The sequence below is a fragment of the Indicator indicator genome, chromosome 16 (genome assembly GCF_027791375.1).
Source record: "Indicator indicator isolate 239-I01 chromosome 16, UM_Iind_1.1, whole genome shotgun sequence".
NCBI classification, from domain to species: Eukaryota; Metazoa; Chordata; class Aves; order Piciformes; family Indicatoridae; genus Indicator; species Indicator indicator.
This window is the reverse complement of record NC_072025.1, coordinates 9,501,680-9,518,460: the sequence shown is the minus strand read 5'-3', so window position 1 is coordinate 9,518,460 and position 16,781 is coordinate 9,501,680. Positions and strand designations below refer to the sequence as shown.

The 16,781-nt window shown below is 34.9% G+C and overlaps 1 protein-coding gene across 2 annotated transcripts in view; it reads left to right on the top strand.

Moving 5' to 3' along the window:
* The first annotated feature begins 562 nt into the window (after nucleotides 1-562).
* UNC13C (unc-13 homolog C) overlaps nucleotides 563-16,781 on the top strand; it is a 133,020-nt gene continuing 116,801 nt past the window's right edge. Inside the window, exons 1-3 of one of the 2 annotated variants that reach the window (XM_054388399.1) lie at nucleotides 563-3,533; nucleotides 15,729-15,751; nucleotides 16,285-16,349. In XM_054388399.1, the coding sequence (XP_054244374.1) occupies nucleotides 566-3,533; nucleotides 15,729-15,751; nucleotides 16,285-16,349 (3,056 nt within the window). In that variant the 5' untranslated portion in view covers nucleotides 563-565. The remainder of the gene's footprint in view (nucleotides 3,534-15,728; nucleotides 15,752-16,284; nucleotides 16,350-16,781) is intronic. The other variant, XM_054388397.1, reaches the window with a different exon arrangement.

The following is a 16,781-nucleotide window of genomic DNA, read 5'->3' as shown; positions in this document are numbered from 1 at the left end:
TCTAAATTGAAATATCATTACTGTGGAAGAAAGACAGCATTAAAACCAAACATCTCTGTTAGAGCCAGGGAACTGAGCTGGACAATGAAGCCTTTAAATAAGTATAGCTTATTAATTTATATTAAAAATATTTGCCTAGAACTGCTTTCAGCTTCAATTGTTCATGAAAAGATCTATTCAGACAACTATGGGGGAGGTGTAGCTAACTACATATCTCCTCTGTGTTTTCATTGCAACCCATTTAAAACAAAGTATTATTGAATGCTAAGTTTGGCAGTCATTGTAATGTAATTCCCTCCTTTTTAGACACTCCAAGAAGCCATGCACAGCAGAGTGAGTTTTTGGAAGACATACAAAACCTCTTCAGGATTTGGTTTCAAACAAGCAGATGTGTGATATTTTTTTTTTTTTTTCTTGCTGTCAAATACCAGATACCAGAGCATCAATAATTTATACATCTGTGGTCTCTAATGAAATACATGCTGATGATCCTGTTGGAGATACAAATACTTGTCTGGATTAAAAATTGTGTTTTGTGGAAACAGCTTAATATAAATTACACTCCATGGTTTCTGCCCTCTTAAAGAGCCTGATCTTATCTTACATATATAAGATTTGCAAAGGAATGTTTACAAAGAAATCAGGAAATAGTACAAAAAGAAAAGAGAGTAGTCAGAGCAAAAAGGAACAAGATTTAGCTCCAATTGGACAAACTAAGAATCCAAAATTTTCAAATACTTTTAAAAGCACTGTTAAAAAGATTGCCAAGTGTCCATCTGCTCGCAATTTATCAACAGAAGAAGAGGAAAGTAATAGAGAATTTTCACTTTCTCCAACATTCAGTTACAGAGTTGCTATTGCCAATGGACTGCAGAAGCATATTTTTGTAACCAACAATACTAATGAAGATATAGTTCAAGATCTGTCTTCCAATGATAGTTCGTATTCTGAGTCATTGAATGAAGTAAAAGTTAGTAACAAGAAAAACGAATACTTACCACACACAATGCCGGTGAGACGCAACAGAAAAAGCTTAAGCAGCCTTGCACCGTCTGATGGAAGTTCAGATGGAGAACGCACTTTACACACTCTGAAACTGGGAGCTTTACGAAAACTAAGGAAATGGAAAAAGAGCCAAGAATGTGTCTCATCAGATTCAGAACTAAGTACATGGAAGAAAACATGGGGCTTAAGAAGCAAATCTCTAGACAGAACTGGTCGTCACCAGAAATCAAATACTCTCGAACCTGGCTTCAGTTCGACAGGTTGTATTAGTCAGACCCATGATGTTATGGAAATGATCTTTAAAGAGCTTCAGGGAATAAGTCAAATCGAAACAGAACTCTCTGAATTAAGAGGGCATGTTAATGCTCTGAAACAATCAATTGATGAAATTTCTAGTAGTGTAGAAGTTGTACAAAATGAAATTGAACAACTGCGAACTGGATTTGTACAGTCCAGAAGAGAAACTCGGGACATACACGACTACATTAAGCAGATAGGCCACCCAGGAAACAAAGCAAGTCTTAGATTTCTAAATGTGCCTGAAGAGAGGCTTGAAAAAACTGAAAACATAGTTTACAAAATATTAACAGATAAAATGGGGTTCTCAGAGGCACAAAGCACTATTAAAATTGAATTTGCCCAAAGACTGGGGCAACAAAGAGACTGTCCAAATGCAAAGCCAAGACCTATTCTTGTTTACTTTGAGTCATCGCAACAGAGAGACTTGATTTTGAAAAAGTCTTATAAACTTAAGGGAACTGGGATTGGGATTTCTACAGATATCTTTTCCCATGACATAAAAGGCAAAAAAGAAAGAGGACTACCTTCCTCTCAGACATATGAGAGTATGGATATGAAGCTTTTAACTGTGGAGATGAAAATGAAGATGCATGACTGGGAATCACCTGACAGTGATAAAGACTTGGAATCAGATATAAATAAGAACAGTTACGCAAAGATATCTAAATCGGCATTTCAAATAAAAACAAGCAGTACAAAGGGCAGCATTGAGTCTGCAAATACTAAAGACCTGAATAGAACTGCTGACAACAGCACCTTTTCAAACAGGAGAAATTATGGTAGTCAGTCACCGGAACTTGACAACATGGAAAAACAACCAAAGACCTATTACTCAGACGTGACTCCATTATGGCATTTACAGAATGACTTGGCCACACCAAAACTTAGCCGTTCAGAGTCAGATTTCTCAAAATTGTGCCAGTCTTACTCTGAGGACTTTTCAGAAAATCAGTATTTTAGCAGAGCAAATGGCAGTTCATTATTGTCTTCCTCTGATCGAGAACTATGGCAGCGAAGGCAAGATGATTCTCTAAACTGGTATAGCAGTTCCCAAGAACAGACTTTTGGCCACGATACGCAACAGTATCCAGGGCAAGATGAAGTAGGGAACACAGAAACTGTTGGCAGTCAAGTAAGCAATGGAATAACATGTGCACCTGAAGACAGAAGCCACTATAGTGATTCTCAGCTTTCTTTACATGATGATCTTTCCCCTTGGAAAGACTGGAATCAGTTGGAACAAGGGACAGATTTGGGCCTAGACTTATCCTCTACCCAGGAAGTTTTTGTGTATGATATGAGCAGCCCTTCAGATCAACAGACAGATTTTGGAAAGGGCCAAAATTCTGATCTCCAATATGATACTGAAAGCTATGATTACACACTTGATGGTACTTCTCCATCATGTCCAGGCCTTGACAGCGAAACACAAAGTCAGTGGACAGGTCAATATGATGATTATCAAGAAACAAATTCAGTATCCTCCTATCAGAATCAAAATAGAATGCCTGTGATGTACCGAAGTCAGAGTGAACTACCAAGTGACGACTCGGAAGAAACAGCCCCTAAATCGTGGCATAGCCGATTAAGCATAGACCTTTCAGATAAGACTTTCAGCTTTCCTAAATTTGGATCTACACTTCAACGTGCTAAATCAGCTTTAGAAGTAGTCTGGAATAAAAGTACACAAAGTTTAAGTGGATATGAAGACAGTGGATCATCTTTCATGGGGAGGTTTAGAACTTTATCTCAATCTACTGCAAATGAATCAAGTACAACACTTGATTCTGATGTTTATGCTGAGCCTTATTGCTACAAAGCAGACTATGAGGAAGACTCAATTGAACCACCTGGTGAGAATGAAACAGACTATGTAGAAGTAATGGAACAAGTCCTTGCTAAATTAGAGAACAGAACTAATAGTAGTGAAACCAGTGAGCAGGTCCAAGAATATGAAGTGGAGCAGCTTTCATATGAAACTCCACATGCAATACTACCAGAGGAGCAATATGACACACAGTTTGACAGTGTGGTCACTGAAGAGATGTTGGAAGTTGAAAGTCATGTGGCTGCTGACATAGAAGTAAGGGAAGATGAAAACCAGAATGTCCCGGAGGTGCTTACTGAAACTCCAAAGAAAAAAAGAATTCGGCCATCATTTAAAGAAGCTGCTTTAAAAGCATACAAGAAACAAATGAATGATTTGGAAGACAAGATCCTTGCTGGAGGTAATAGTATTTTAATATTGTTATTTAAGTAAAATGTTGTTCTTTCTAGAGCTAGACATTATTTCTGTGTGGTACCTGATTCTGCTTTCATTGAATCCGCTGACAAAACTTCTGCTTATGTCTGGTTTTGTTCATGTTTCTGGTGAAATAGTCCCATGGAAGTCAAAAGGCTAAACTTTTACATGTTTATTTGGAAGGAATTTTCTGAGTATGTTTAGTCAAACGTGTTTGTAAGCAATTATATTGCTTTGAATTTCAGTAACTTGAAAACGAACTTTAAATTTTATAAAAAGAAACAGGCAGTGCACTCTTCTTGGATTTTGGGGGTTTGTTTTACAGCTTTCTAACAGTATTTACAGGAGTAGTCCTAAGTGTTCAGATATCGTAGTGCTTTCTTTAACAGTTTTCAAGGCATGGTTGTTTCTGTATCCTTAGGAGCAGCGTTCTGCATCCTATATGCATCTTGTAGTCAGTCTCCAGAAAAGGGAAGAGAAGGTTGTGGAGAGGGAAGAGAAGATTGAAGAAGTGTAAATGGTAGCATCCATGTATGAAGAGGTGTTAGAAAGGAATTAAATTTACAGAGGCTGTTGACACAGGTTATTAATGATATTTATCCTCTGTGTTAACAGATTTCAAACAGGCAGTCGTATAAATAACTTTAATGTCTCTAGTAATACACAAGTGTGGTAATTTCCAATATTACACTGTAATCTACACTGTAATGCTAATGTTATAATATTGCATGTGCATTTAATTGGGAGCACATAATTACAGTAGCTAGCCAGATGGTAACTGTCACCTTGACTGAATCTTTGCTTTCTTTAACTTCCTTGAAAAAATAATGATCTGATACATTCATTTTAAAGATGAAGAACTGTGCCTTTGGCGAAGGGTTGTGTTTAGTAGTAATTAATATCCAAAGCTTGAGCTACTATAAAGTTTCTTTTTTGCTATAGATGCTTTTACAATAAATGCATTGCCAAGTTGAAAGTGTTACACAAGCTATTAAATATTGCTAATACAAAAGTGTCTTGCCACTTTTTATATTCAAATAATGACATGAGATTGTAGATTTGCAGATATTTTTCCACAGTACTCTGTTAGATTTTAGATGGTGTATTTATGAAGAAGGATCCAGTAATAGCTAGTATTTTATCATGACTTTTTATTTATTTTTATGGGGCATGGGAGAGAGGAACAACAATCATTGTGCCGAGTCATTGTTGTGCAATAAAAATAAGAAGGTCTAAGGACCTCATTAAAGCATACAGAAAAGACGCAAAATAGCGAAACCTAAACAGATTCCACCTTTTAAAATTTGTGAATTTGTATACATTGTTAGATAGACTGTTAGAAAAAGAGAACTAATTTGATGTTGTATCTCATGCGATCAGTTCTATGAACTAAGTGTATTTGTTCTTTTAACCCAGTAGGTAAAAAAGCTCTTTCAATCTCTTAGTTTTTGGACACTTTTAATTTCTGAATTACTGAAGCATTGCTTATACTACATTTAAAGAGACACCATCTGACACCAAGACCAGTTTATGAAAAGGTGTTACTGGGTCAAGTCTATGTGGCATCAAGTGTTTACATGGTTATAAGCTGTCATAATAGGTCCTTCATTTTTGTTTCCACTGAAATAAAAGAGAAGGGAATACAGCAAGAGGCTAAAGGGAAATTACAGATGAACTGCTACAACAAGACTTCTTTCAGATTATTCAAAAACAGTCTGCCTTGACTCTCGAGTAGTACTTCTGTTTTATCTTCCCACTGTTTTCCACACCCATAGAGAGGATGTGTTTGAATCACAGCAGTCACTATGGTCTGTTGCAGCCATAGCATACCTCACAATACTTATTAACAAAAATCTATCATGTTTTATATGTATTGTGTGAATACTTAGTTACATTAAATATCTGCAGAACGCCTAACAATTTTTCAGACTTTAAATTTTTCAAAATATATTTCCTACCTGGAGGAGTCTACCCAAAAAACTTCTGCTGCTGAGTGACATGCAGTCTTATTGGAGTAAAATCTTTCTTGATCTTGCTTTCAGTGAAGGGGTTGATATTACAGACAGTGTGTTCACAAATAATGAAGTCCACAGAGGGACTCTTCATCCTTGGAGATATTCAAAAGCCCTATGAGCATGGTCTCAGGCAGTCTGCTTGAGGTGACCCTGCTTGAGCAGGGTTCTTAGACAAGGTGGCCTCCAGAGGTTCCTTCCAGTCTCCACTATTTCATGATGAGGAAATACTTTTTTTTTTAATACTTGGTATGAAAGCTTCGAAGAAGGAAATCTTCCTAATGTCAGTTTACCCTCTAAAAAATCTGATGCTTAGGTTTTGTTTATTACTTAAATTGCACAACAATTTTGAATCAATACAGGAAACAACATTTGTAAATCACTTCTCAGAGGAGTTTTACAAAACACACACAATGTACAGCTTGTAGCCTCTCCATTTTCACAACCTGCCTTCTTCTTCATGTGTAAATTCATGCATGTCCAGAGAATGTTTAATTTATCATTTAAGCAAATAGTAGTTTGGGGTATTATAGCTTTTTAATATTTGCAGGAGCAGTAATAACTTTAAGCAAAAGTGATTAATAGCTATCTATGGTTTACATGACTTTTATGTATGGTTTGGGTTTTTTACTCATACACGTATAACTGATTCACAGTCAACTTCTGACTTCTTCTTTATGGATGGAAAATTACAAGTTGCAGATCAAGTTCCTTGAATTATCTTCATTATGTAACCAAAGTATAGTCTATTCTTTAATGACTACTATTTAATGAATTGTGTCATCTCTCTGTGCAGGCAGGAGCAGGTAGACAGCAATCTGGACAACCAGAGATATAGCCAGATGATATAGTAGTTTTATTTCTCCAGTTTAGTATGGAAGGAAGGTTTAGAATGCTATTATTTTCATTCTAGTAATACTTGAGGTACGGTCATAAATAATTTATTAGTGCACAAGAGCTCCATCCAATAGTTCTATTCTCTGCGTCTAGCTGGAGAGAAAAATACACTCTGGGCTGATTGCTTATGTATTATTTATTACAATGTGGTTTTGGAGACACAGTGGAATGAAAGTAATAGGGTATATGGATGAAAGGAGACGTGAGCAATAGATGAGTAATCCTCAGATTTAAAGTTTTGTAAGGACATAGAGGCAGTGTATTTTTCCTTGTACATTAATGGAAAGACTGATGACTTTTTAGGAAAATATCAGCTTGTTTTTTTGTATGCTGTAATTTAGAATAACTCTTACCCTTTTATTTATTGTTAGTATAACCACTTATTATTTTCTAGCTTTCTTTTATGTCTTCTTTCATCCCATTCCTATCTTGTTGTCTTTTACAGGTACCTTAGAATAACCATAATTCTCTCTTCTGGTGAAACTATCAGTCTGGATAAGCTTACAGAGTTGCATGCACTCAGTTGCTTTTAATGATGGCATAGACTCTGTGAATGGTAGTTTATGGGCAATAGCTTTTTGATGTGGTTGAGGACCTTACTGATTATTTGGTGACTGGTCAGGTTTTTAAGTGCCTTTGATAGGAATTTTCTATGGGCTAACCTGTAGACTGTTTATGGTATCAAGATGTGTGAACTCATCTTACTTTTTGCATACATGCAGTAGTAAGAAAGATCACAAGGGTTATGGATGGGAGTTGCCTCTTCAACAGTGGATGAAAGCGGGGTTTCTATTATTTTCTAGGAAGGTTTTGTGTTATCTGTGTTGGTATCTGACTGAAGAACAGAGCTTAAAGACCAATATCAGTACAACCATTTTTTTGTATATGCCTAAAAGAGGAAATGTGGTGCTAAGATTTAAAACAAAAGGGAAATGTGGTGCTAAGATTTAAAACAAAAGGAACCAGTAAATTATTAGTTGCACTCCCCTTGCAGTGTGATCATTTGACTCCATTTTAAGAAAAGTTATCAGCAAAATACTAATGAATATTTCAAATTCTGTCTATTCAAACTATGCTTTTTTTTTTTTTTAGCAAGTATGTATTTTCTTCTTTCAAAAGCTTTTTTGGCGTTTTTATAATTGTTTGCTGGAACTGCCTGAGTCAGCTGTATTTTCCCAGAGTGTAGGCTTCAGAAGTTAATCTAACCTTGTTTTACAGTTCTTAAGCTTTTGTTTCCTTTATGTCTTGCCACCATTGTATTTGTCTTTAATACACTTGTATAGATGCACAGTTACTAGTAACTAATAACTACACTTAATAGCATTATATCAGTCATGTTATATTAATAGAAATAATGGATTTTAACTTGAAAAGTTCAATGCTGTGGCCTAGCTGAAAATCAATTGATATAGTACTGTTCCATAAATGAATTAGTTGGTTTATATCTGTTCAAGTGAAAACAAGATAAATAAATCCATTACCTTGGTCACAACAATTGCATATTGGTTGGTGGTGACTGTAATGGGGAAATAAGAAATCTATGAAGATAAATTGCTTTTAAATATTCAACAGTTCTTCTTCGTTCAGTCTACATGAGCTGTATTGGGAAATGGGCTTTAAGAAAAGATCACTGTTTGTTGAAAGAGAAATTAAAAGTACATGTTTATCCCATCTTATTTCTTAATTGCTTGAGTTAACTATGTTGACAGATTAAAATAGCGTGCTTGTGTTCATGAGGGTTTTTTTTTCCTTGAAAACAAAGTTCCTTCATAGGCTGCTGGTGCAGGTTGTGTAAGGGAAGAATATCTTGTCAGATAGTAGAATTCTAGTTTAGCATTTGAAACACATGCAATTTGCCTGCTCTTTTTGTGCTTAAACAGACTTAAAGTAAATTTGCTAGAGCTAAGAGAAAACCTGAGCAGGATTGTCAGTTCTGAGGATTTAGTTATACTGGTTCTGCTGTGGAAATGAACACAAATCAATATTTTATCACCAAGGTTAAGAAATACTTTGTATTTTTGGTTGGAAAACTTTTAAACCTTTTCTTTAGATCATTGTATTTTAGGAATAGAAATATCCCTGCATTCCCTATGTTCAAGATAAAAGGAATCTCATTAAAGCAACTAGCTGAAGAAAATATCTAGACATGCATTTAAAAAATGTAATTACTTGGAAAACATGAGTTCATAAATATGCTCAAATCTTCATCTGATCTATCAGGGGAATAGGGTATTGCAATGAAATGTGAAATGAAATTGATTCTGTGTTTCACTGCCAAAGTGAAATTCTGACTACTTTCATGGGACAGGTTACAGATGTTTTCTTTATGCAATTTTCAAGGTGATCAGTGGAGCACCTACACAATTGTGTCTCCCTGGGACTCTAAATAAGAAAAATATCATAAATGTCTCCAGTTCCTCCTGATGCAAAATTAGTGTTGGAACTGATGGAACTTTGTCAGCTGTGAGATTTGCTTTCTTGATCAGTAGAGTATTCTTAAGATAGCTTGCATGGTCAGAAGTTTTTGTGAACCTGAAAATAAAGACAAGATTAACTGACAGATAAATTCAACTAGAAAAAAAAATAATCCTGTTGAACACAGGAAAGACTATTCTGTTTTCACTAAACAAATAGTAGTAAAGAGCAAGCTGCTGACTGATAGGCTAGTAGTTTCTATGGAGGTGAATACTGAAACTAGTTGGACTTGTCTGGAATCTCAGATGTGATTGGGCAAAACAACTTTTTGACTTCTCTTGAGCACTGAGGTTTCTTGATCATAGCTCATGTCAAATCAAGTGGCTGTTTGCTTGGATTTCTTTGGAAGAAACACAACGGGACTTTGGCTTGTAAGACAGACCACGACATACTGATCCAAGTTAAATATTTTGTGGCATTGTTGGCTGTGTGATATGGAAAGACTTTCAATAGTCAATTATTTGTTTGCATTCACAGTCTGTAATTCATTACTTGGTTCCATTTACAAAAAAGGTAAAATGTTCCTTTTTATCCTTTATGGATAAATGTGTGCTTTACCATTCGGATGAGTTTTAGGGTTGCAATGCAGTCTATTTTACTGTGGTGGGTTGAAAATTCCCACCCCACCCCCCCCCTGCCCCAACATTAAATTTGCCACACCAGCTCAGCTGGAAGCAAATGAAGCCTGTATTTACAAGCAAGACAATAAAATGCAATGAATATTGACAAAATATACAGTATTTATAGATATTTACAATTACTAAACAGCACAAGGCAACAGCTTCTTCTCCCCCTGCCTCCCCCTTGCTCCCCTGTACGAAAGGGACAAGAGAAAGGAGCAGAGAAAGTTGCTGTTAGACTTAGCCAAAACAATGCAGCCAAGGTCAAGCAGAAGCCAGTTAGTATCTCCCAAGCCCGAGGAAGCGAGGAGAGAGAGAATGGTTTTGGGAACCAAATCTTATGGTAAATATCTCTCCAATGGGATTGTTTAGAATTATCATTATTTTTCTTTTTACACCCAATAGTGATTTATTTACATTTCACCATTTTCTCTTCAAGATCTGTGAAAAAATTTAAAGGCATAGCCTAGAACTACCACATTTACTTCACTACTGTCACTCTGACAAGCTGGAGACTGTCAAGATAGCTCAGTCTTCCAAAGGGGTGTAATTTTTTTTTGAGACCACCACAAATTAAAAAGCACTAGTATCATACCACATTCCATAATCAAATAGTTCTCTTAATATTCAATAATTTATTAATTTAGAGGTAAATTTTGGAAGTTGGTAGAATTAACCAGGAGCTGTTAAAAGACAGCAGAACACAGGAGCTATTAGAAGTCAAATGGAACTCAATTTCCAAACACCAGAGATGTTTTAAAAACATGTCCTCTTGTTTCAGATTTGCAGAGCAGTTTATTACAAAGGCATGAATGCAGTTTGTATCTTAACCAAGCTGACCTCCTGTTTTAGCTCCCAATCTATCCGCTAGTGATTTTTCTACATCACTGCTAGTAAAGTGCTAGCAGCAATTCTTCTATTTCTCCTGTCAACCAAGCTTTATTCAAGTTTGACCTTCTCTTTGTCAGACAAGCATCACTCATCTCTTATGGTGTGCTAGCTTTAATATCATCTTTCAAGCATTATATACTATATCTTCCTAGAATATGCTTCAGCAACACAACATCCTTTAGGCTCACATGCTGTAACACTCTGTAGTGATAATATTACTTCTGGGTACAGCATTTATTATTTTAGGATGTCTTAATTTATGTCATTGATTTGGACAGACAATCTATTTGTTTAATGTGCTGCTTTTATTTGACCCTGGTGTTTATTCTTCGTTTCCTTTTCTTGGCAATGCACACTAATCAGAATTGTCCATACTTCTATGAGTACTTTGTAAGTTATTTCCATGAACAGCTGTATTGTTACCTAATTATAGCAAGTATTATGTCTAAAGGTTTTGATTCTAGGAGGGATATAATTATCAGTCAATTGGATGTTCTTGCAACTGTTTTGCAGAATTAAAGATTCAAATGGTGGTTTGGGGGAATAACGAACTTCACAGATTTTCTTATTTAGTGTTATACAATTATGCACACTTATAAGAGTGGAAAATCAAGGTAATATAAATTATACCGTTTTAATCCTAGGGTTTCCTAACAGTTTAGATTTTTATGACCTTATTACAGTTCTTGTTCTGTGGCAGGGTGGTGGTGAACTCTTTTTTTGCAATCATTAATAAAGAGAAATGTACTAGGATGGTACTCCGCTGCTCAGAAAAAAAAATACACAATGGAAATAATGACACAGCACTTGAAGGATGCTTATGACTGGGGAGGGGGAAAATAATCTCTTGACCCTCTTTGCTGTAATTGTCTCTGCTGACTGATGAGGCTATTGTCCAGTTGTGTTTCTGATGGTATCATAACTTATGAAAGCAAAGATCTGTCTTCACATCTTTATCTTCCTTGCAAGTTTATCTTTCATGCTGTAAGAATGTTTTCAGCATCCTTGAAAGACTTTTACTCTAGGAAGTTTGGGTATAGAAACTATTTATCTTATATGATAAATTCCTGTCTTGTGTGGTAAGTTACAGGTGGCGATGTTATTAAAAATGGGTAAATCAGACCATGTGTTAGCTTGAAAACAGTTGATAATAGTGTGAAGTTTAACCTTTATAAGATCTATTAGTTTTCAGAATGAGTTTGAGTAGTAACTATGCAGCATTAATAAACAGTTTCTGGAAATTTTGGTTCACCTTCTCAAAAACTTTTAGCTGTTACGTGAACAGAAAACAACTTTGGGTTTTATTTGAGCAGGCTGAAAAAATGCCAAATAAGTCTCTCTTACTCCACCCCCTTCATCTAACTTACCTCAGTGGATGCTTGTGAACCATTTTCAACAAAAGCCAGGGTCTAGGAGGTATGTTGAATGTTATACAACCTTTTCAATATCTGGAACTTCCTATGAATGGAACCTTAAGATTAATTTTAAGTAATGAATACTTTTAATCTCATGTTTACCTAGAAGTTTATGTCTGTTTATGGAAGGCTTATGGAGTCATAGTGAAGAAGGAGGATCAGAGATAAGTGGTGAAGAATGGCATGGACCTGGAGGGAACTTTTTTGCTAAACACGGAGACTTTAAAATATGGTTTGATAGATATTCCTTAAGGTTTTCCTGTCCTTCCTAAAATTTTTTTGTTCTATCATTGATTCTCAAGAATTTTGCATAGAAAAGGAGATGGTTTTTTTTTTTTGAGAACTGTGATGTGATAGCTGATCATCATGCTTCCCTTGCTGCAATTAATGATGTGCTACTCTTTCTTTTTCTTTGTATTAATTGTAATATAAATTTAAATTAACAACAGAAACATTGTACCACCACAATATCTTTAACTATGTTAAAATAGTTTTTTCTTCTTTTACCAGTTACCTAATTATATTTAATAGTCTGAAATTATCAGACTGTCTCAGAAAGAGGAGGGATTTTCTTTTTGCCTTCAATATCTCATATTTGTAAATAAACTTTTCATTAGTACCTAGCTAGATGACCATCCTACTATTCATCATTCCACTACACAGGTGTATAATATGGAGTGCACTGAGCTGAAATAGCAACAGTTATGGAGCAATATCACCCCATGGACTTTTCCTATAGCCCTAGTAAAACACACTCTGGTTATCTAAAATGGCATATAGTGTGAAGGCATAATATGAAGGCTACCCTGGTATTTTGTAATAGAGTGAATTTCACATAAGATAAAAAAATTAAGGACAAATAAACTCAATAAGATAAAATGGGATGTATCTCATAAATTTAATTAAGTGAACTAATGTTTACACTGGTCTTAGTATAGTCTTAACTGTTTTAGGTTAGTCGTCAGCCATAGAGTGTGTGGGTGACAGAAATGAGTTTGATGAAGATAAGATTTTTTTTCAAGTAAATCCCTGTCATTCAGCAGTATAATCTGAGATCTCTAGCCTTGTGTCCCTGATATGAAAACACATTCAATGGTCTCTTACATAATCACAGTTCATTTCTCATCTACATCAAGGAATGTTGCTGTCTATTCTAGTAGACTAATGACTACTGAAGTGAATTGCTTATTTGGTGCTCTCACACACACAGAAGACTTCCTCAGGAGAAGCAATAAGCAATGAAGTTTTCCAACTAATTTTGTCTTTGAAGATGCAGTCATTTCTTACAACAACAACAAACAGAGATGCTTTCAAAATCTCAGTTTAGGAAATTTGCATCAGTTGTTTGCTTTACACAATTTCTGTTGAAAAAAGAGGCCGTTTGACTGGTGTGTTTAAAATTACATTTAAGTAGCAACTATGAAAAAAACCAAGTTAAACCAAAAGCGTAATATCTTTTTTCCCTTCTTAATTTTTGATTGTCACTCTCCTTCCTAAATTTAGGCAAAAATAGGTTCCAGTAAAGGAAGTGTAGTGAAATTAGATGAAGCTGGTTGAAATCTAAGAGAGGTAAAGAAACTTTCATATATCCATCTCTCATACTCTGAAATACAAAATTCCATTTAATGTGGAAGACAAATCTCAACAATTTTTTAATTTTTTTAAATTAGATACAGCTTTCTAAACAACTGAAACATGTAATTAATGTGATTCTTTAGGCAGCTGGTAGCTAAGTATTTGCAAAGTACTGAAAAAATTGTATTCCACATAAATGACACTAAGATATGAATCAGATATTCTAGAAAGAAATTGTAGGTTGCATGATGGTGAGGCTTCTTACCTTACAAGTGGTGTCCTACATAAAACTTCCCTCAGTCCACAAATTTCTCTTCACTTTTTGGACTGCCTTTTTTTTTTTTTTTTTTACCAGTTTGACAATTAACTCTGTCTCAGGCTCTTCCACTTAGAGTCCTGTTGGTATATCCTTTCTTGTCTTTCTTCTCATTCGCTTGTCCAGGTGCTGCTCTAGCACTATGGTTTTAACTATTCCTCTTACTTGGTTTATCATCCATAAGGGCATATCCCATTTTATTTCCACAGCCAGCCCAGCTTACAGTCATGAAGTTACTCCTGCCTCTGCTCTTACCCTGCTTATGAAAATGCAGTAATCATTTTGTAGTGGGAAGGTAGGATCAAATGGATGTCTGAGTCTTATATATATGCTTGTGGAGAGAGAGTAGCCAGTAGTATCTGATGTCAAACAAATACATTTTATAAATACGTTTTAAAAAAATTTAAAGACTAAAGTAATTTTTGTAAATCTACTCAGTCAAATGAGAGTAATTTGACAACTAAAATGTCATAGCTTAATTTAGTCAAGAATTAACTTCTGAGGCAAAAAAAAAATTCTAATATTCTAGTATTTCTAAAGGGAAGGTGAAGTTTTTAAGACAATATCAGCATAGTTCATATCCCAGCAGAAAAAATACTTCAATGGATTTTTCTAAGGCACAAAAATAACAATTACTACTATGTCCATTCAGCAGGAGAAGCATGAAAAGTATCGATTTACAGCAAGCAGATACTCTTGGTGCACAGATACACTTACTCTATTTTTAATGAATTGTGGTATTTACTATTTGTAATAGTTTTCGTTTAATAAACCATAAGTACCTTGAGGCTATAAACTATATTTCATTATTTTTGGTATACACTTTAAGGATTGTTCCCAATAGCTGTGAAGGAAAAACCGAGATCTGTAGTCAGATTTTTGTGGTCTTGCAAAGGAGAGGCTGTTGAGTAGCTGGATTTTCTGTCGATTCAGATTTGGTGTTTTGACATTACCTAATACTTAGTAGCTCAATCCTTTTTAACCCTTTTGAATAATACAAAATAAGTTCTACTCTCAGTGGTAAAACACATTTAGAACAATTTGTCTCCATTTTCTGTTTTGCCCATTGTTGTGCATGTGCTTTGCTTTGATCACATCAGTAGCCTCTAAAACGGGTGACACAACAGATCCTTTTAGTTGCCTGGATTGTAGCTGCTATACTGAGTGCACCTTGACATTTGCCAATATATGTTTCAGATATATGATATGAACAACATGTGAATGGGATATTTTCTTTGATAAACATAAGGTGTAAATGATCACATTGTAGTGTATGTTATGTGGGATCTCCAAACATCTGAAAGATACCAACATGATTTATAGGGCCTGGAGGATGTGTACTCCACAGTGAGGAAAAGTGGAAAGATCAGTAAAGGTGACAATTAAAACAATGTAGTTGCATGTATGCACTGTACTGTGGAATAGTATATAAAGCCAATACTGAACAAATTTTTAAATGGACAAGACAATTAAATAAGAGTAGATTTTCCTATCAGCAAAGTATATGTATATATGCTTATAATCCTGTTGGCATTTTGGAAGGTAAGTTGGAAGGTAATTTCTGTCCTTATATGAACTGTTGTGATAGAAAAGAATAGTTTGAGTTCAGGAGTTTTCCTTTCATTTTCCTTGAAAATAGAGCTTTTTGTTTCCCCCTTTTTTTTTTTTAGCAGTGCAACTATATTGAATACTTTCATTATTATTAAAAAATAAATTTAAAAAAATTAAAATCATGTGGGGATGGGATACAGTGTTTAAATTATATGGTATCCACAGTCTGGCATAAGTGGCAGGGGTTCTTGTCTAATGAAAATATCTTTATGCTTGTTCAAAATGTACTGACAGTAGTCTTGCCACAATGATACAGCTAAGCACTGGTATTACTTGGATTCTGCTCAGTGTCAGTGTTTATAGCATGAGATATTTTCTCAGAGTCTGTTTGTCTAACCTATATTCCCCTTCTTCCCAATTCTCTTTCAGATAGCGGTTCTGTGGATGAAAAGGTTTAAAATCACGTATTTACTATAGGGATCATGTATTTTGTTGATGTATGTTTGTGACTTATTTGACCTGTTTGGTTCCTTCATTTTAGTTGTTAAATCTGCATGTTTTTCCCAGCTTTCCACTCTTTTGTTCTCCTTTGAGTGTATTGCAAATGTGTTGCATTTATAAACAGGATAACCCTCACTGTTGTGCTTATCATAATTGCCAACATAGGGGTCTGCTACTGTCAAACTCTGTATCTGGATTTTTGCCTCTAATTGTCATTTACACTGCATACACTGTAGGACTTAAAGGACAACAATATTTGGGAAGCAGTATCTTACCTTCCCATGGGTTCTTCCAGTGTATTTCACCAAATCTTGAATGCTACCAAAATGTATTCCAAAGCAATAGCTAATCTAGCTTTGGCCTGGAGCTGACCCTGCTAAACATTTTCATATTAGGTGTTATATGTTTGATGCAGTTAAATTCTGTCCAAAGACTTATTAAGAACAACCGAGTAACTGTACTTTTTCTTTGGTCTTTATTAAAGGCTCGGATAGTAAGTGGAAGCTCCTTGGATACTTCCAAACTTTATGCAGTCCAGGCATTTAGTAGGTGAGTACCAATATGACTGAATTTTGTAATTTACTCTGCAAATCAGTATAATAGTATTTTTATTAAGTTTTGTTCTTATAAGAAATTAAATTATTTTCAAAGAAAGATAATAAATTTCAGTTTCATTGTGTATACCTTCTCTTTTTAATTTAAGTCCTCCTTTTTTTAAGAAATTTATACAATTCAGTTGCACAGGTCAACTGGATGACAATATTTTACCTCTTTGCATACAAAATAAATGGCAGTTGAAGCCGTAGTTTTGGGGTTGGTTTTTTTTTTTTTGTTTTGTTTTTGTTTTTGTTTTTTTTTCAAATCTGTAGTAATATAATAATATTACTCTAATACTTGAAATCTAAAAGGTCAAGGAAAATAGATCTTCCAGTCACTGAGAGTGAATGTGGTAGAAACCTCTACATTTTGTTTAGTTTTTTT